This window comes from Dendrobium catenatum, unplaced genomic scaffold (assembly GCF_001605985.2).
Source record: "Dendrobium catenatum unplaced genomic scaffold, ASM160598v2 fragScaff_scaffold_506, whole genome shotgun sequence".
NCBI lineage: Eukaryota > Viridiplantae > Streptophyta > Magnoliopsida > Asparagales > Orchidaceae > Dendrobium > Dendrobium catenatum.
The window spans coordinates 1,005,374-1,025,748 of record NW_021318968.1 but is presented as its reverse complement, the minus strand read 5'-3'; the positions used below and the strand labels follow the sequence as shown (position 1 = coordinate 1,025,748).

At 34.6% G+C, this 20,375-nt stretch overlaps 1 protein-coding gene across 2 annotated transcripts; it reads left to right on the top strand.

Moving 5' to 3' along the window:
• Nucleotides 1-7,232: 7,232 nt before the first annotated feature.
• On the top strand, nt 7,233-18,170 carry LOC110107741 (probable inactive UDP-arabinopyranose mutase 2). 2 transcript variants are annotated; one of them, XM_020838104.2, is made up of 3 exons: nt 7,233-7,475; nt 16,598-16,727; nt 16,873-18,170. In XM_020838104.2, the coding sequence occupies exons 1-3, from the start codon at nt 7,365-7,367 to the stop codon at nt 17,928-17,930; spliced, it is 1,299 nt and encodes a 432-aa protein (XP_020693763.1). In that variant the 5' UTR covers nt 7,233-7,364; the 3' UTR covers nt 17,931-18,170. The 2 variants fall into 2 exon arrangements, with proteins under 2 accessions (XP_020693763.1, XP_028550430.1); XM_028694597.1 differs by lacking the exon at nt 7,233-7,475 and having other exon boundaries at nt 16,809-18,170.
• Nucleotides 18,171-20,375: the final 2,205 nt, after the last annotated feature.

Here is a 20,375-nt window from a genome sequence, read left to right as displayed (position 1 = left end):
AAAAAAAAACGAATATCAGGAAGGAACAATATTCTGACTGGTGTTGCCAGAACAATTAAGACGCACTTCAGGAAGCATCCACTTGCCATTGTGAACATTAATGGGAGAGCCAAGGGAACTTCAGTCCAAGAGTTAGTATTTGAGCTAGAGGTAAATTGTCGGGCAATGCATTCAGATTCAGTGCCTTATAATTTTCTTTTGCCTAATTCCTTTTTTTTTTTTTGGATTGACATTGACAGCAAGCAACAGGGTCGGTTTTGGTCTCTAGAGAGCCCAACAAGGTAATCTTGTACAGAGGCTGGGGTGAAGGAGACGCATGTGGAGGCATAAAGAAAAATGGTGTGAGCAACATGTCTATGGAAGTCAACGATGGGTTAGTTTCCCATCAGCTAATTGAAGCCATCAAACGGGAATGTGGATTACCATCTGCTGAAGCACAATAAGCATTCGTATCTGTTTGCTGATTGGTTTCAGGTTTGATAATTCTTCTTTCTTTTTACCCTGCTTTCATTCTCATTTTGTAGATAGCATGAATATTTATTGTATAATGGTCAAATGATTTGGGACTGTATGCAGATATGCTGAAATTATCAGGTCATAACTCATTTTGCTGAACAACAACAACGTCAAATCTTTATCCCACTATATGGTTAGCCTTATGAATCCTTTTTCTTCCTTGTGTCCTATTAAGAGTCAAATTCTCATCTAAATCTAATAAAAAAAAATCATCTCTAATACTTTTCATAACTCATTTTGACCAAAAAGTCTATTCTGTTGTTTTCGATGATATGTGCTGTTTCCATTTTAAGCATCGTATGAGCGATCTCTGCCCAGATTACAACTGTGTTGGTTGATACAAGCCTGAAATTTTATGATTCTTCCTAAGCTAAACCCAATAATTGTTGCTGAAACCAAACTGTCTATGAAGAAATTCGGTTTTTCAGTTGACAGTTAAAGTTATGAGTTGAAACAAATGATATGTTCCCAAAATACTGTCTCAAGCAAGCCAAGGATAAAATCTGTAGAAGAACACCAACTCAGTTTTGGGTCAGTGGCATCATAGATCAGGAGGAGGTCGTACATATTCAGTCTAGCCTGCCATACCTTAATGATCCATATTAGATAGCCTTCTACCTTGGGCTTGGGCTTCACTAGACCTAGTCCATAATGGTTATGACTCTAGGGGGAAATTTAATCATTATTGTCAAAGGCGCTAGGTGATGTTAAAGAGAGATGGAACTCAATGCCCAAGGTGCTTGGCACTCACGCAAGTGAACATTTGCAACAACAACAACAACATCAAGCCTTTATCCCACTATGTGGGGTCGGCTACATGAATCCTTTTTCTTCATTGTGTCCTATTAAAAGTCAAATTCTCGTTTAAATCTAATAAAGAAAGGTCATTCCTAATATTTTCTAACCAAGTCTTTTTAGGTCTACCCCTACCTTTCTTAACATAAGTCAAATCTAATACTTCTACTCTCCTAACCGGGTCATCGGAAGACCGCCGTTTTATGTGACCAAACCATCTAAGGCGACTTTCTCTAATCTTATCTTCTACTGGAGCTACTCCAACCTTTTCACGTATATGCTCATTTCGTATCCTATCTCTAAGGGTAAAGCCACTCATCCACCTGAGCATCCTCATCTCTGCCACACTTAACTTATTATTATGCTTCTCTTTTAATGGCCAACATTCGGCACCATAAAGCATTGCAGGCCTCACTATCATCTTATAGAATTTTCCCTTAAGTTTGAGGGGTACATTTCTATCACATAACAAGCCCGATGCATTCCTCCACTTCAACCATCCAACTTGAATTCTGTTGATAATATCCCCATCTATTTCACCATCACTTTGAACAATAGAACCAAGATATCCAAACCGTGTACTATTATTAATGACTTGATCGTCCAAAGTCATAATCCCCTCACTAGGTCTATTGCTACAAAATTACACTCTATAAATTTAGTTTTAGATTTACTCAAGCGAAAACCTTTAGACTCTAAGGTTGACCTCCATTATTCAAGTTTACCCGAAACCTTTAGACTCTAAGGTTGACCTTCATAATTCAAGTTTACCTTCAACTCCCTCTCTAGTCTTATCAACAAGAAGAATATCATCAGCAAAAAGCATACACCAAGGTACATCCTCTTGCAAATGTTTAGTGAGAACATCCATGACTAAAGCAAAAAGATATGGGCTTAAGGCTGATCCTTGATGTAACCCAACCGAAATAGGGAAATACTTGGTCAACCACCTTGTGTTTGAACACAAGTAATAGCTCATGCATACATATCTTTAATGATTTGAATATAAGTGTTATTAATTCATTTCTTTTCAAGAACTCTCCATAGCACTTCTCTTGTAACTTTATCATATGCTTTTTCTAAATCAATTAATATCATATGTAGATCCTCCTTATTCTCTCTATATTTCTTCATCATACCTCTCAATAAATGTATGGCTTCTATAGTGTAGACCTACCCGGCATGAATCCAAATTGATTTTGAGAAACATTAGTATCACGCCGCAACCTACGCTCCATAACGCCGCAACCTACGTTCCATTAACTTAAAAAAAAATATATAAAAACATAATTAAAAAATATAATTAAAATAAATTTACTTATACAATAATTACAATATGATTATAATTATCATTAAAATGATGGATACTATTATTTGTGCTTAATTTTTACTAGTTATCATTAAGTTTAATAAACTATTAAATCTCTCTCTTATGTTAATGTTTCAACTTTCATTAAATCAAACAATAAATTAGTTATTTAATATTTAATATTTCCATAATTTTTCAATTTGTTGAAATTTAAATTAAATTATTTCTGAAGTGATTATCTTAAAGTAATTTATTATTATTTTTTCATTTTAATTATGTGAAGTTCTTTTTTGCAACATTTTTGTTTTAATTTTTTAATGGCATCATTAAAATAAATTAATGCTATTAATTATAAAATGGTTAATTACTACCTACTATTAAAAAATAATGAAACTAACAAATTTATATAAGTAGGATTTCATAATAATTTAATTTAAGATATAATGTTTAAAAATAAATTAAAAATTTAAATGCTAACTAATTAACTTCTTATATGATTAAATAATCTTGCACTATAAAACTACTAAAATTCTGCCAAAATTTAAAATTTAAGGATGTGATTGTTAGGTAATTTCAAGAGAGATAAATGAAAAAGGGAAATTTGAATTTATATGACCAAAGTGCTTGGAATTGAAAAATTGTGCCGAATATTTTATTGTTTTGCAAAATATGCCCAAAATTTCTTTTCATACTAAAATCACCCCCTTATGCAGAGTGCTTGGTGAAGTTTGTCATGAATAAATTTGGTATGAACTAGTTTGAATTTGAACTTTATTCATACTAAGTTCAACAAGATTCAAATAAAGTATGAATTTGATTAGAATATTTATTCACATGTATTAACTCCCACAATTCATTCCCCAGCAAGGTCCTTTCAGGCTAGCCACCTGTCTTGAGTTCTTGTTCATAGCCAATCACTAGTCCAAAATTTTATGCTGTTCTCATTCCGTAATGAAAACTCATATGAGCTTCACTAATCTTGTGATTCTTGTTGTCCAAAAACACATAAAATTGCTATTAATACTTGTTTAATATTGATTAGATTGGTAATTATGAGTCATACAGTGTCAACTGAGTCCTTAGGAAAGTTATATAAGTGGACTCGAGAGGTGAAGTTTAACTTTATCAAAAATTTCCAAGACTGCCATGGCGCCAGGATTGGCAATGCCGCAACATTCAACTCTCTATTTGGGAGGAGAAAATGAGGGAGCATTGCGGCACCAAGAAGCATCGCCACGGCATCATGGCATTGAGCTCTCTGTTTGGAGGATTTTAGGAGAATTTGGAATATTCAGCTGAGCATAGGTGTGACACCTCCATGTTAATTTAGTATTTGGTTCAATCCGTTATGGCCCGAATTTAAAAAGGTAAATATTTGAAATTTTATAATTTGAACCCATTTGCATGTGTTTGGAAGTGTTTTGATGTATGAAAAAGGTCTTCATGTGTTATGGAATGAGTCATAGGGATTTGAAATGCATATTGATGAATTCTAGAATTTCTCCCCTTGGAGCGTCGTAATGTTGGGTGTTTGAGCGCCACGGCGTTGCCTTCTTTTAGCATTCGACCAAGTTCAAAAAGTTTTCCAGATCAAAGTATGTCATATTATGTCTATCTAAGTTTTCAAAAATATGATTTTTTTTCAAATTATTCGATTAATTTTATATTTTGTTTATTAAAAATGAGAATAACATTAAGCCACCATCCAGCGTTGTAGCGCTAGTTCAAATTCCAAAAACTCGAGACTACAACACTGCAATGCCATTATTTAGCACTAGGCGTGCACGGTGCTCGAACACCCAACATTGTGGAGCTCTATGGGGAAAAAATCTAGAATTAGCCAATATGCATTTCAAACCATTGGGACTCATTCCAGAACACATGTAGACATTTTTCATACACCAAAATACTTTCAAACACGTGCAAATAAGTTCAAAAGATAAAATTTCTCGAACTTATTCTAGAATGCTGCAATGCCAGTTCAAATTCCAAAAAAACTTGAGACAACAACACCACAATGTCACTATTCAGCAACTAGGCACCACTGTAGCATCGCTGCACTCAAACACCCAACATTGTAGCACTTTAAGGAGAAAATTAAAAAAATTGCCAATATGCATTCCAAACCCCTAGGAATCATTCCAGAACACATGTAGACCTTTTTCATACACCAAAACTCTTCCAAACACATGCAAATGGATTTAAAACAATAAAATTTAAATTATTTATCTTTTTTAATTTAAGTTAGAACACATCACTTAATTTGGGAGTGTCACAAGTCACAACTCTGCTCTCCATAGAAAAATATTATTATCGATATTTTAAAACTCAGATATTATATCACACAAAAGAATCAGGATAAGATATGAAAAAATGTATGCTGGGAGATTTATGGGCCATAATCTTTTGAAATTATATCTATGATTGAGAATCTTAATATAAAAATTTGTCTGATGGAAGTCATAATGAGCCAAAATCTTTTAATATTATGTCTGAAAGATGAGAAAATTTTATTGGGACTCACAAGGGGCCAGGATCTTGTGAGATTTTTTTTGGAATTGGAGAAATTTGTGATATATATGAACTATTCTGTAATATGACTTTCAATTTATTTAACTGCTAAGTATTATTATTTGAATCTTTGGATAACTGTTATACTCTTATTATTTTGCTAAGCATAATAATTTATTTAGTTGCTTTTAAATATTCTAAAAATGTTCAATAAAATAAATAATCTGAAAATTTTGATCAATGATTGTGGTCTACTGAGTATATATATATATATATATTGATGAAATGAAAGAGATTTTATAAATGAGTTTATTTTCAGTATTCTGAATGTTTTAGTAGCTTTGTTAGTTATTTTTTATTTAAAATATATAGTAGAAGATAATATGAAACATTTTTAAAAATAGATATCAGTATTTATTTGTCACAGCTCAACATAATAAAACATATCCTATTGGGGTCGCTTGTGACAACAATGGCGCAAAGCATATACTAGCGTCGTGATGCTAGACCAAATTAATGATTTTTAATTATTAAAATATCATAAACCATTTTCTAAAAACTATTTCACCCCACCATTTTTTGGAGAAAAGATGAGGAGAAGAGAGAGGAGATAGAAAGAGAAATAGAGGTTTTAGAGGCAAAGAAGTTGAAATTATCCATCGAGCCTATTCAAAAGATCATATAGCACAAGGTGAACCTCTAAACTCTTATCTTTGATTTTAATTCTAGTAGTTTTATAAAAAGATATAGATAAAAATATTTTTTTTTCCTCAAATTTTATGATATTTTCACCACATAACTTTTGGTATGTTGTTGTACACCTTATTCCAAGTATTTTAACAATAAGAACTTAATTTTCCTCTGATTGATTTTTCCTACTTAAATTCCTGAGTATATAATTTGATTGAAGCTTTTCTAACAATTATAACAATTAAATACAAGCCTTAAAATTTCCATATGAATACTCCTTTGAAGTTAGAATTTGAATGAGGAAAGTTTAGTGTGTATAATATTATATAGGCAATGTAATTTTTTAGTGATAATTTTGGCAATTCATATATCATTCAAGTATATCATTAGAATCAAAATTAATTACTATTACATTTATATTTGTACTACCCATAGCATGGCACTAGAGAAGTTATGATATATTGAAAGTGCACTATGTGTTATGCTATAAGTGCTTTATATATTATGTTCTTGCTCCATTTGTCTTATGTGGATGTGGGAGGGATTCTAGCACACTTGTTGAAAAGCATATGTGGGAGGTTATATTGTATTATTTTGTTTTGATTTTGACCCCACTTACTATATGTAGGTATGAGAGGTTAATTGAATGTATAAGTGAAAGTAGAGTTATAAGCAGACATCAGGACATATTCGTTATAATCATGCATTATGTAATATGATAGTTTAATGAATCAGGTGTAAGGAATATTCTGAATTGAATGTTAATAAAATTTAAATTTCTGTATGAACCCAGATGGAATGTGAAGGTTAAGTCCAAATGGAACTCAATAATAAATATTTTATGATATATCTAAAATTTCTTTGAAAGTGGCTCTACAAGTATAAGTAATAACTTTAGATATAAGTAAATTGAAACCCTAGAAAATCATATTATGCTAGTATTTTATTCATTCTTAACAAGTTATTGTGTTTCTAATTAAATTGCAATTTAATATTTTTAATAAACATCGATATATGTGATGGGGGAAGACAAAAGTCTACTGAACTGGTTATACACATAATTTTAATCCACGTTCAAACTATTTTTTCCTGTGATATGTTCTAATAAATAGTTCACATACATAAAATGGGGTTAATTTAATGTGAAAGAAACTTTCATATATATTCCTTTACTAAATAAAATAATGGACATATTTATTTAATTTTAGGCATTATAAAGTCAAAGTTTTTAACAATAATTATTGACTCTTAAATATTTTTATTTTAAGATAATAGTTTTTTATTATATATAATTTTATTTTAATTAATTATCTGATATTTTTCAGATATAAATATAAAATCATAAAAACACGTCTACTAACAATTTTTTTTTTTTCTTTTTCATAAATGAATGCATGAAGTTTGTCCAGTTTAACCCAAAAAAATATATTTTTGCAAGAGAACTTCGCAGCCTCTCCGCACCTGAGGCGAGAGAGAGAGCGAGAGAGGGGGGAGCCGTTGTGGATCCGCATTTGCGCTGGGATCTGTACTGTATAGCCAGTGGATGAAACCCCCCACGCTGCTTTCTCTCACCATTGACTCAGCTCTGCTCCACATCGCCCACATCAAAGATCTTTCTGCTGTTCCCGATTTCATCCTTGTCGAGCTCTTCCTGGTAATCGTTAACGATTCTCCCTCTTCTCCTCTCTTCTGCATCTCCTATTAGTGATAGCTAAGATCACCCATCTTTCGCTGGGATTGGCGCCGTTTCCCCTCCTATGTATGAAACCGGGCTTCAATGGCCCTGCTTTGTTAAGCCTGGAATCGGAGTATATGTGATATGATTGATCCGCGTATTTTTGCTCGGTATATCCCGAAGGCAAATGATTTCTCCATCCCTATTCCTCGAATTATGATTAAAACTGTGATGTGCAAGTAGAAAATAGTAAGTCTAGGGTTTTTTTTTGTCAAAAACTGTTGGCTGCATTGGTTCTTGTATGGATAACGTGAAATTTATTTCATATCTGTGCTCTTTATTGTGCCTCTCCACAGGATTGCCTTTTGTTTTTTTGCGATGAACCAGTAAGTCAATCGAGCTTTTCCCAGTCAATCATATTTTTTTGTCTTCATATATTTTTTCTTCTCTCTTTATTTATATCATACCATCCTTTTCTCATTTTTGAAGTATTACCCGGATTATGTTAGCTATGTTAGTTAATATGATTGATGCGAGATAGATTGTTTTTTTTTGGAAAAAAGAACTATCATCTCCATTTTTAACCCTGCTTTAAAAGATTCAAAATGGCATGTAAGCGTGCATGTGGACCAGTAGGCGAGTCTCAACCATTTTAGCCTGCAGTTATATTTGACTGTCATTTTCATGTGTGTTGTATTCATCACGATGGGAGATTGTTCATAGCGATTGATTGGTCTATTAAAGAAAACATTCTTAAGAAAATGATCTGTAGTTCATGTCTCATTTGGTTCCATGGCCTACAAATGGAAGAAAGTTTGTTTGAAGTTTGGTAAGTCTAACAGGTAAATTATAATATTGAATGACAGGTTGGTGGCTGTTTGAAAGAGTAGACTTTATTGAACTAAGATTCTTTAGAGAATGAGTGTAATTTTGTGAATTATTCTATTTTAAATTTAAATCACGAGATATTTACTCACTAATATGTCGTTTTAAAGTGTTCTTTGTATTTCAAGTGGTCCTCAATATATTCAAAATTGGTCAATCCGCTCAATGCTTTGTGAAGATGAATTGGTTGTTCAATTTGATATAAATACTTTAATTTTCTGCAAATCACATTATCTTTATTGTTTTTCCTTGGAATAATCCAATTTTCACTTCTAAATGCAGCAAAAAGCTTTCTTTTTCCAACTTATGCTGCAATGATACGTTCAAGCAGACACCTATATTAGCAATAATAGCAAATTCAGCGGTTTCAATGTTGTCTAATACAAGATCGATTACTTTTTTCACCAGTTAGTATGGATATGACACTAAATAATAGTTTCACATTTTGAGGCAATGTGATTCTTGGTAATATAAAAGTTCTTTACCATAAGGGAATGCTTGTAAGCTTGAAAAAAGTTGTGCAATAAAGAAAAGGGGAAGCCAAAGTAGCTAATCTCTATCATCATCATAATCTTTTTAATAGAGGTAGATTGGAGTACGATTGATCGTTTTTAATGCAGAGTTTTTGAGTTTAGCCTTTGTTCTTGATATTCCATCACCATTTTTTGGAGCCAGAATGATCATTGGATAAATATCGGTGGCTAGATGATTGAAGATTGCTCTTTTGCTATTTGGGGAACCTGTTTTCAATCCTGCGTGTGTGCCCGCTAGTCCAACTAAATGGCCATTGTAGGTGCAATCAAGGAAGGAGCCTGCAATTCAGTACTTATCATCAAGCCCTAGGTCATAATTTGGAAGTGGTTCATCATCTTATATATCTTCAAAATTTTCAGATTCAATGGGTATGTATGTAGTTATTAGTGGAGAGACTACAGTGGGAGGGAGTACTATGATTTCCAGTACATTTAAGTTTTTCTCCCTTAATAAAAATTAGGTTCTTTGCTATTTTGATAGCTTTACTGTGCGTATAATAAAGAAAAAGCTGGAGACTTGCTTGGCTTATTCAATAAAAAGGATTCTTTATCAAAAATATTAATTGAATAATTACAAGAGGGTTAATGTTGTAGAGATGATGGGGGTAATGAACCAATTGTTTGATCAAAATGAGGGTGTATGTGGATTGGAAAGGAAAGATGGAGTGGCATTTTAAATTTGGCTTAAGAGGGAGAATGCAGTTTATTTGGCATGAACTAAATGAGCACCGAGCAGTTTAATTTATAGGCCTTAATATTCAGCACAGATCAGTTTTTTTTTTTTTTAAAGATAGGAATTTTTTTTACTTTTGTACCTTTTTGAGCTCACAAGTAGAGAGAAATTGAGGAAAAAGAGTATGCAGTTAAGGGGATAGTTTTTGAAAGAATTATTGTTTATTCATTTAATATGTTGTGAAAATGAATATAAAAATAAGGGTCTACACGTCATAAAATTTGGAAATTCAAATTCCAAAAGTAAAAATTCCTATCAATAAGTAGAAAATTCTAATTACAATAAATGAAAATTGAAAAATAATAAAATATGAGCATCTACCCTTATCCCCTTCCCTTTCCCCACCGTCTTATCCTCCAAGGGTTGACCACATGCGGTATAGGAGAGACAAAAGTAGTGAAGGGAAGTACAGATGATAGGCTTGTTTATTTTTTGATTTGTCGCCTCTAGTATGCTCCCTTGTAACTCCTTTTGCTCTCTTGTACTGCATACATGCTAAACCCAGCCATTCCACATGCGAACTTGATTTAGTCATGTTGGTGAGATTTCTTGAACATCTTGTAGATAGCCCTATTTGTATTTGGTGCGCTATCTTGGTGCATTACTGTATTTTGGTCATCTGGTTGCCCAATGTTGGGAAGATCCTCCTGGATTCGCATTAGGTTGGACCTCAACTTTATAATCAATTAACAATCCATATCCTTTGATAGCCTCCTACAACAGATTATAAACAGTCTAAGCTTAACATTATAGAGGCAGCATATATTTCATTATTCCAAAACTAATGCTCCCCCTTTTTGACTTCATTAAAGAAGGCTCTTCCGAATCATGTGACTATATAAGATAATCATTTCACACTAACAAGTCCAGCGTCATCATCATTTACTTCAACTTCCATAAATCAAAAGTTAAAACTTGTTTATGCTTAATTTAAGAGAAAAATAAAAATAAAAACCATCTTCTTCAATTCAAGGAGATTGGAGCAAGATACAAACAATCTTTGGTGAAACCCTAGGTCTAATTATTTAAATCTTTCTTCTTATATAATTGTTCCTTAGAGAAATTCTCTATATGTGATCAAGATTCACTTAAGGACTTCTACCGTCACTCTAAGTCTCAATTTGAGAGCTTGTAAATATAACCTTAAGTTACGTAGATATGGATGTAATGGGAATAATGTTATTATGCTTGATCTGTATTCCGTTCCGTCAAAAGCCCAATGTTTGGGTTTTTGGGTTAAACTCATAAGAGTTAGAGCCTTAGTTATCAACTTATTATTTTCTTAAAGAGTAGTGGCACATTCACTCTTGTAAGTTAAAATTAAATTGGGTAATAAAGCACCAGTTACGAAGGCTTCCTAAAATATTCTAATTAACTCGGATTCTTGAATCACAAACTATAGAAAATTCAACCACTTATATAGAATACTTTGTTGTCTATCAAATACATTCATTCATGGGTATCTTAGGTTTGAGAGAAAATTCACCAGCTACCATTATTTTGAACCCGTATCATTTGGTATCTAAATGTAGATCCTTGCTTGTAGGTTATGAGGAACTCATCATTGTGAAAACTAGGATAGAAACCTAAACCTAGCCAAAGGTGATATTACTGAAAATCTAGTTGAAGGAAAACCGTCCACATCATGCCAAGAAGGACTAGAAGGAAGATGAACTAAACTAAAATGCTTTTTGTTAACTTGGTCAAGTAGATATGATGTGAAACAATCAACGGAATTGCAGGATTTTATTAAGAAATTTATTTTAGCAATGAAATTATAGGATTAATGTTTTACTAAGTTAATGACTTTTAGTTGTCGTGGTTATTGACTTGTTTCAAGCATGCAGTTAAATGTTAAATTAATGGAACAATCTGAAATAATAATAATAAAATAGTAAAACAAACATGTAGCTAAAGATAATCCGCAACTTAACAATTAGAACTTTCACCTTAGAGTTTCCATCTTGATCGCTCTTTGGAAGTAGGGTTAGCGGGGGACGAAGGTTAGCAAGCTCAGTGATGCCACTGAAAGATAGAGGATGTCGGCGGTTGTAATCAATGGAGAGTTGGCCGGAGTTGGAGAGGCGGGTGATCGTCCGGAGTTGGAGAGCCGGCTCCCAAATAATTGGAAGATACGAAGTTCCGGTGGCTGTTGGAGGGCTTGGAAAGAAGTAGGCGGCATCCAAGAACCTTCTTGAAGTCGCGGTCAGCAATCTGAAATGTCCGGGCAACGTTTGAAGACCTTCCGATAGGCTGGACAGAAAGAAACAGGTGCAGATTTTTCCTGGACAGCAACCCGTACTGTTGGGACACAACTTGGACACCTTCTATGTGGTTATGGGTGCTTTGCACCCTAGCAGAGGGACTTCCGACTTCCGAGGTAAAGAACTGCAGGATCCTTCTGTTGGAAACCAAAACTGGCATCGAAAATCTCATGAGAACATGGAGAAATCGTGGGATAATGCTTGGGGAGGGCGGCTGGAGGTGGGATAGGTTTGGGAAGGGGAATTGGGAAGGCTGCTGGGGGGATTTGATAGGTTAGGAGGGGAAGAAGGGGCAGTTAGGGGTGTCAATTTTTGACATGACCCAAAACCCGACCTAGACCCCACCCGAAAAAATCCGGGTTCGGGTCGACCCGTTTGTGAAACGGGTCGGGGTCGGGTTCGGGTTGACTCGGCAGCCCAAAATTGACCCGAAATTTCTATGCCCGGATCTGCTGCCCGCCCTGCCCCAAGCATCAGCTGTCAAGTCGCGTCAGTTCCGAACTCCAAAGCGGCCAATCACGTGCCTCCCGAACGGCCGAACCCGAAGTCTCGCGGTGCGCGTCCCCAACGGCGGAACCGGCGAACCCGAAGCATCACGCTGTCGAGTCGCGTCGCTGGTTCGCTGGCTGTCTGGCTCGGGCTGCTCGGCGTCGCGTGCTGCACTGCTGCCACTGCCGCTGCTGCCACAGCATTGCCGGTAGTAGCGATCGGAAACCAGCGTTTGAGATTTATTTCCGGGTCGGGTCGTGTCAACCCGGCAACCCGTGCGGGTCGGGTCCGGGTTGAAAAAGACGACTCGTTTACAAAAACGGGTCGGGTTCTGGTTGACCCGTTTAGAGCCGGGTCAATTCGGGTTCGACCCGACCCGTTGATCCGAATTGACACCCCTAGGGGCAGTAGATGTTGGGAGAGAAAGGACAAAATTCTGAAATTTCTCTCATATTTTGTTTAATTGTGTGTTAGGGAATTTCAAAATTTGAAATTTGCAATTGGGAGGATTAGGAGGGAAGTAGGTTTGGGATCTTAATTAATTGGATCCTTAATGAGATACCAATTAATGAAGATTGGTGAGGTGGAGAAAATATTTTGGGAAGAAAAGAAAATCTGATTTTTAATTTTAGATTTTGAGTTGGAGGGAGGGAGAATTAATGCGAATTCAAAATCCCCAAATTAGAGTTAGGGAGCCGGCAGTTTTAGGAGGGGATTAAGGGAGCATTAATTGGAATTTGAATTGGATTGGAGAGAGAAATCATGAGGGAGAGAGGGGCCGGCCATGTAGAGAGGGAGTTTGTGTTTAGTATGTGGGCCCCAAGGAAATTAATGTGATTTCAATCAAATCTGATTTTAATTTCAGATTTGATTTAAATTGAAATAGCTTCCAAATGGGGTTTAACTCTCTAGGAAGGAGTTTTAAAATTCAAAATAGATTGATTGCCAACAATGATTCTTTCCTAAATAGCATGGAGGTAATTTAGGGAAGTAATTATGACAAAATTCGAAATTCAAATTTGGTGGGTTGAGGATTACGGGCCAGCGGGTTAAGCATGAAGAGGGGGAGAGGGGAGGGCCGGCTGGCGGCTGGACTGGTGGCCGGCGACTTGGGCGGCCAAGGGAAGGGGTGGTGGGTTGGGTATGGACTGTTTTGGAGAGTAGAAGAGGGTGAAGATGGTGATGCTGGCGAGATGAGCAAGACAAGGGGGTGGGGATGGAGGGGGAGGGAAGAACCGAGGAACTGCGAACCTTGGAATCCACCAAGATTGACGAGTGTTGCAATCACCCACTTAGGGTTGCTCTTCTCACGAACTGACCAAGAGATCATTTAAGAAAGGGGAAATTTTCATTCATAAGCATCATTAGAAAATAATACAAAGACTAGGTCTTCATATATAGGCCTCCAAAGCACAAAATATAAAAGACACAAATGCCCTCAGTCTACAACATGACACAAATCTCTCATAGGGGTACAAATAGAAAACTGAAAAATAAATAAAAAAAACACTAAAACACAAATAAAAACTATGAATCGTAGCCGTCAATCTACGATCCCGCCAATGTCGAAATGTACGGTGGATGTCCTCATCAAGATAATGGCTCTTGTGCAATGTAAAAGCTTCCAAGATAGAACATATCATGGAAGAGTATAAGAGGACATTAAGGAGTACCCAAAAGGACCATATGTCATGCCCCAAGTGTAAACTTGAAAGAATTGCATCATTTTGTCATCTAAATATCAACCAGAACTTGCTAATTTCATAAATACAATAAAAACAACAAAAAATATAAATTCATTTCTATTCATCCAATAATTACACCTTAATCAGAGACTAAAAAACATATAAAGTTATCGTGATGTAGCCAAAGTCATCCATCACTAACACAATATATCATGATTATAAAAAAAGAAAACCAACAAATACAGAAAGAAAGTCTAGCTTTCTGTCCGGATCAATCTCATTGTACAGGTTCCTTACCCTTATCTAAAAACATATAAAAAGCATATAATGAGCACATAACCTAAATAAATACATAATGAGCACATAGCCTAGCAAGCAACCAATAACTATAACTTGAATCAATATAACTTGAATCAATGCACCAAAAAAAAATAAATGCATGTAATCATTCGTTTTCTAAGCAATGTAACATTCAATATGAATAGTATGATATATATATATCATATCATATGCCTTTGTATCAATCTTATCAGTCTTATTGTATACATAAATCATTCATATCCTATATCCTTCAATTAGGCAGTCAATATCATCAATCACTCAATCAATATCATCAACAAATCAATCATCAAATATCATATGCCATCAGACTTATGTATCACCTGTAATCAGTTATATTTATGATCTGTCATTTGTCATCGCTATCATTTGTTTGTCATCTATCATCAGTCACATCTCTTGTCTATTATATCTATCATCTATCATTGATCATCTCTATCACCTGTCACATATTTAAGTTGTTATTTTTTGTGTATAGTTAAAGCATTTATGAAATATTTCGGTTAATTATTTTTGTGTGCATCACTCTTTGGCATGCTATATAAATGTCTTCTTAAACATTATTTAAAATGGTGCAACACTTAACACTTTAGTTATAATTTTCTCCTTTTGAATTCTTTCCCAAGTAAGCAAAGGTGTAAGCTGTTTTGGCTTACTACATCATGTCCAAGTTGCTTGCTAATGTATGAGTAACTAATATATGAATATTAAATAAATTACATTAAATGATACACCATACAAAGTCTATAATTATCAAATCAAGGGCGAGTCACATATGAGTCGAAGGAGCTCATAAGATCAACAAAATTAGGATGGCTAAAAAATGCAATGGAATCTCATGACAGTCTTATAATGTCTTTGTGCATTATATTGAAGTCATATTTGTCCCTTTGGATAATTCAACATAATTGTTATTCTCTGAATCTCTATTAAAAGAATTTCCTTAAGCTTAAATCCCAGCATTGTAATTAAAACTTGATCCTTCATTTGCCTCCAAAGTTTTCGGCGTTCTTCTATCTGAATATTCAATTGTTCTGCGGTGTGATGCAGTGACGTATCCGCTACAGCATTGCGAACCATGTGTTATTAAATACTTTATAATGATAAACTTATAATTTATATTGCTCTTATTTTAGTTTTTCCAGTAAGGAAGAGTGCCCAGCTTGATAAAACAACAAAAAACTAACGCAGAAACTAACCTTTCTTAATTGCAAATATATGTGTAGTGCTGAAAATTAAGTTCCCAGTGTTCTCAATATGCTTTGTGCAAATATCAATATTTATATTTGTCGGAAAAGAAGGATGTGAATGTTGAGATGAGCAAATTGATATTGCAAACAGAATTTTTACTTGAGTTGTTTTATTTCATAGGTTTATGATTTTATTTTAGTTTATTTTGTTATAAATATTCTTATAAGATTATTAAGGTGATCCTTCATGAGAACGCATTGTGTTCTCTAATCCCTGGATTGGCCCAGCTCGGTTTGGTGCTATTGGTTCTCTGTTTTTTTTGCTAATGTTTCTTGTTATGTTCGTTTGGATTCAAGTTCTTTGTGGATTTACTTCTGGAGTTTAGTTGCTTATTGTTTGATGGGCTTCTATGGGACTTTTTGTGGGTATGTGAAGCTTCCACCTGTTAGCTTTGTGCTGTGCTTCATCCTATCATTTACTTTATCCGAATGGTACTTATGTTTACTGTCGCCGTCTTCTCATGATCATGACCTTCTAGGGTAAGTCAAATCTTTGTACTGGCATTTCTTGGATTGGTACTTTGATTATTTCTTTTATTTTATATCTTCTAGTTTAGATTTTAGTTCCAAGTCATCTTGTGTAATTGCTTTTGGTCAAAACTTGTACAATCTTGATTTTTGCAGTGTGATTTTTTATCTGCGTGTGATTTTATTGAAGTTGAATCATTTAGGGTAAATTTATGTGTTTTTTTCTTTTTCATCAAAAGAGAAACTTTTTTAACTTGATGGTTTTAAACTTCAAATTTTGATTCAGTGTGCATTATTTATGATTATTGCATCTTATGTTATTATTTAAAAAACCTCAAACTCTCGGACATCCTGCATCAATACCTGTAGGTTGCATATAGTTGTCTCTGCACTTCTGCAGCCTTGAGAAATGAAAGCTCCTGTACTGATAACAAAATACTTTTGGCTTGCCGCAGAAAACCTTGAGTGCAGGAAAACTAACAGAGAGGGTCCTCAAGTTGTTTATGTCAACTGGTAATGAGGAAATCGTCTCTTTTGTGGAGTCGCTCAATATCAAGCAGATACTAATCCCCGTCCTTCCTACCAGTATGAGGCTTGCAACTGACCATCCACATAACATATAAAAACTAGAAAACATGAGCTTACCTTGTTATTTGTTCTTTCCAGGGTGCTCCGAAAAATTCTAGGAAAACCGATATCTTTCTTTTTTACAGATCATACTAATCGTTAGCTTCAAGCAACAAAATGTTTTTTGAGATTTGCGACAACGAGGTGGACATTGTTATTGCTGCTCTTAAGCCAGATATTACCACATTTTTGGAGGGATGGCGACCCATCTTTTCCAGATTTCACCTTATTATCATCAAAGACCCAGACTTGGAAGCTGACCTTGAGATTCCTACTGGCTTTGATCACCAACTGTACACCAAATCTGACATGGAGAAGATCATCGGTTCCAGTCCCATTAACTTTTCAGGCCATTCATGTCGTTATTTCGGTTACCTTATTTCCACCAAGAAATACATCATATCAATTGATGATGATTGCCTTCCAGTAAAAGATGTTAGAGGCAATCTGATTAATGCTATAGAGCAGCACATGACAAACCTCAAGACACCAGCTACCCCATTCTACTTCAACACACTTTATGATCCATTCCAAAAGGGTTCAGATTTTGTCCGCGGATACCCATTCAGCCTGCGATGTGGCGTCGAGTGCGTAATATCTTCTGGTCTTTGGCTTAATTTTGCTGACTATGATGCTCCTACTCAGGCCGTAAAGCCTCACGAGAGGAATTCGCGATACGTCGATGCGGTGATCACTGTGCCTTTACGAGCGATGATGCCTGTGAGTGGGATCAATTTTGGATTCAGACGAGAAGTGGTAGGGCCTGCGTTGCTACCGGCTTTGCATTTGAAAACGGCAGGGAAGCAGAGGTGGGAAGCACTGGAGGACATATGGTCTGGGTTGTGTGCCAAGGTGGTTTGTGATCATCTGAAATTTGGAGTGAAGACAGGGCTACCCTATGTGTGGAGGAATGCTTCAGGAAATGCATGGGAATCACTGAAGAGAGATTGGGAAGGGGTGAAGCTGATGGAGGAGATTGTGCCTTTCTTCCAGTCGGTGAAGCTGCCAAAAACAATGATAATCGCCGAGGATTGTGTGCTTCAGATAGCGACTTTGGTGCGGGAACGATTGGGACCCGTCGATCAGGTCTTTATGCTCGCTGCAGATGCCATGGAGGAATGGGTCAAGCTCTGGAAGACCTTTGAATCTGAGAGAAACTGAAGAGTTTCTTCTTCTTTTTTTCTTTTTTCAAATTTTCTTGATGCACAGAGATGGAGGTTGTCATGAACAGCAGAAATAAGATTCAGGTCCAGTGATGAACCATTTCTTAGTTTGGAATTGATATGAGGATATTCTCATTAAGACTAATAGTTTCCAGTCTGAGTTTCTCCATGTTAATTTGGTTTATGATGATCTTGCCAATTGGTTTGCTTTGTTCTTTATTGTAATTTGGTACCAACATCCCAGGTGAATCTTTCTGAACTTCAATGTTACAAAGCATTCCTTTTTTACCGTTATAGAAACGACTATAATTAAATAATGCAAAGAAGCTAACGTATAGTTGTTCCATAAAGCTCGCTATAAAGCGAAGAAATTGGGCTGCCTGATAACTCTTCAAAGGTCAGGCAATGCATGATGAATTCTATGATGATAATGAGTTCTTTAATTGACAAATCTTGTGGGATAAATTCTCTGCTTGGTAAGTGAATGCTTTGTTGATTGATAGACGAGTTCCTTTGAACGAGTAATGAATAACTTTGGCGAGTTGAAAATTTGAATATGTCAAATATGATTTTTTTATTGATGTTTACATTTTTGAATAAATTTTAAGAAGAAGCATGATCAAAATTTAAATTATGTGAAGGAGCATAATTTTATAAAAATTTTAAAAGAGGCAAATTAATAAAACAGTTTGGCTAATTTCTTTACATGAAAAACGTCAAACAATTTGGCAAACTTGAATCATATTGTAATATTATTTACGATTTAAAATTTTGTTTGAAAAAAAAATTATTGAGTATATAAGATCTATTAATTATTGGACATTGATTTTAATATGAGCTATAAAATATGCAGCAAATTGTATAATGTATCTTATTTAATATAATTCCAACAAGATTAATTTATAATTCATTAATTCAAAATTTGAACTAATTCTACTTGACAATATCTAACACAGAGTTTATATTTCTTTTATTAAAAATAGTCTTTGACTTAGTTTAAGGTAAGTTTTGTACAATTAAGTTTTAATTAATTGTATTATAAGATCATGGCCATGCTGCACAATTATGATTATAATATACAATTAACCAATACTCTAATTTTCAAGTAAAATTAATATTTGCTTGAAAAATACATATAGTTTACACCCTAAATGCAGTGGGAGAGGTTTTTTGTTGGAAACTCCTAAACCCACCACTTATAATATTAAGATAGAGAGAGAGTTTATTTAGAGAGAGAGAGAGAGAGAGAGAGAGAGAGCATATTGGTTATTACATTCTTCTATTCATCTTTCATTTCTCATTATTTGCAAATCTAATTGATTGAGAGCTAAAAGCTCATAAACCAATTATGATTTTATGTGCAACTAACTAGTGTGCTAGAGTAGCAAACTTCTTAGATGAAGTAAAATTAGATGTAGAGTTTCTCCATTACTCATTAAGGAGAAGGGCTTTTCTACCATCTAATTTTACTTAGTGAGAATCTCAAGAATACTTATGGAGTGAATGTAGGCCGTTGGCGCTAAATCATTATACATTGACTTGCATCTGCTCTATTTTCAACATGTTTACTTTATTACATCTTTTGATGTGCTTTAAATGCTTTGTGTTGAGGTGAAATATATTGTGATTTAATCTTTACTTGTGATACAAAATCTAAAAAATATATTTTAGAAGAATTTTTATTCAAAGAACTTGTTATTTGAGAATGTTTTTGTATATCAAAAGAAAAACATGTTCTATTTGGATATGATTTTATTTTGTTTAAAAAAATTTCAAAATGACACAAATTAACGCCCTCTTAATTGTGTCAATACCTTTCATCCATTGCACAATCCTATTATCCCGTCTTTGGAGTTGTTTGACAATCCTAACATCCAATATTTAATGGTAAATATTTGTTCCTCATCAATTGGATTGAGGGAATTAATGATGTATAGATCTATGGGTATATGTCTCTTTCTTGATGGATATCTAAAATCGTCAATCAAATACTTTTTACTCTTTTATCTCCTCCTTTTACAATTTAGTAACTTAGTCGTACTTCTATGTACAATTATAATTGATGAATTAACATCCCATACATTCTCGACCTCCTTATATGTGAAAAATGGCAAGGAATTGGTCCCTATCTTCTCCACGTACTCCTCCACCTCTTGCTCTATTTCCTTCTTTTTTTGAACATCATCCCCAGCCTCAACTAAGTAAATGGTTGAGTCTATAATAAGCACCTCCTCAGTTTCATTTGTCCTCTTCTTTTGTTATGTACAACACTTTGAACTTAGATCAATTGCTCCAATCATATTTGACTATTCTCTAATCTAAAATGATGGTTCTTCAACTCCTTTACAACCACAAAAAGTTATTTCATCTCTTTGTAGAAGAGCGTGAATTGACTTCCAATTGCTTATGCTTCTTCTTGCTTTCATGATTTCTCCTAAAAAAT

Excerpts from the sequence above, each read along its gene's own strand:
- LOC110107741 (XM_020838104.2), top strand. The coding sequence starts at position 7,365 with ATGAAACCCCCCACGCTGCTTTCTCTCACCATTGACTCAGCTCTGCTC. Across the intron at positions 7,476-16,597 it reads TCCTTGTCGAGCTCTTCCTG|AAAACCTTGAGTGCAGGAAA; the intron begins GTAATCGTTAAC and ends GGCTTGCCGCAG. Across the intron at positions 16,728-16,872 it reads AATCCCCGTCCTTCCTACCA|CTTCAAGCAACAAAATGTTT; the intron begins GTATGAGGCTTG and ends ACTAATCGTTAG.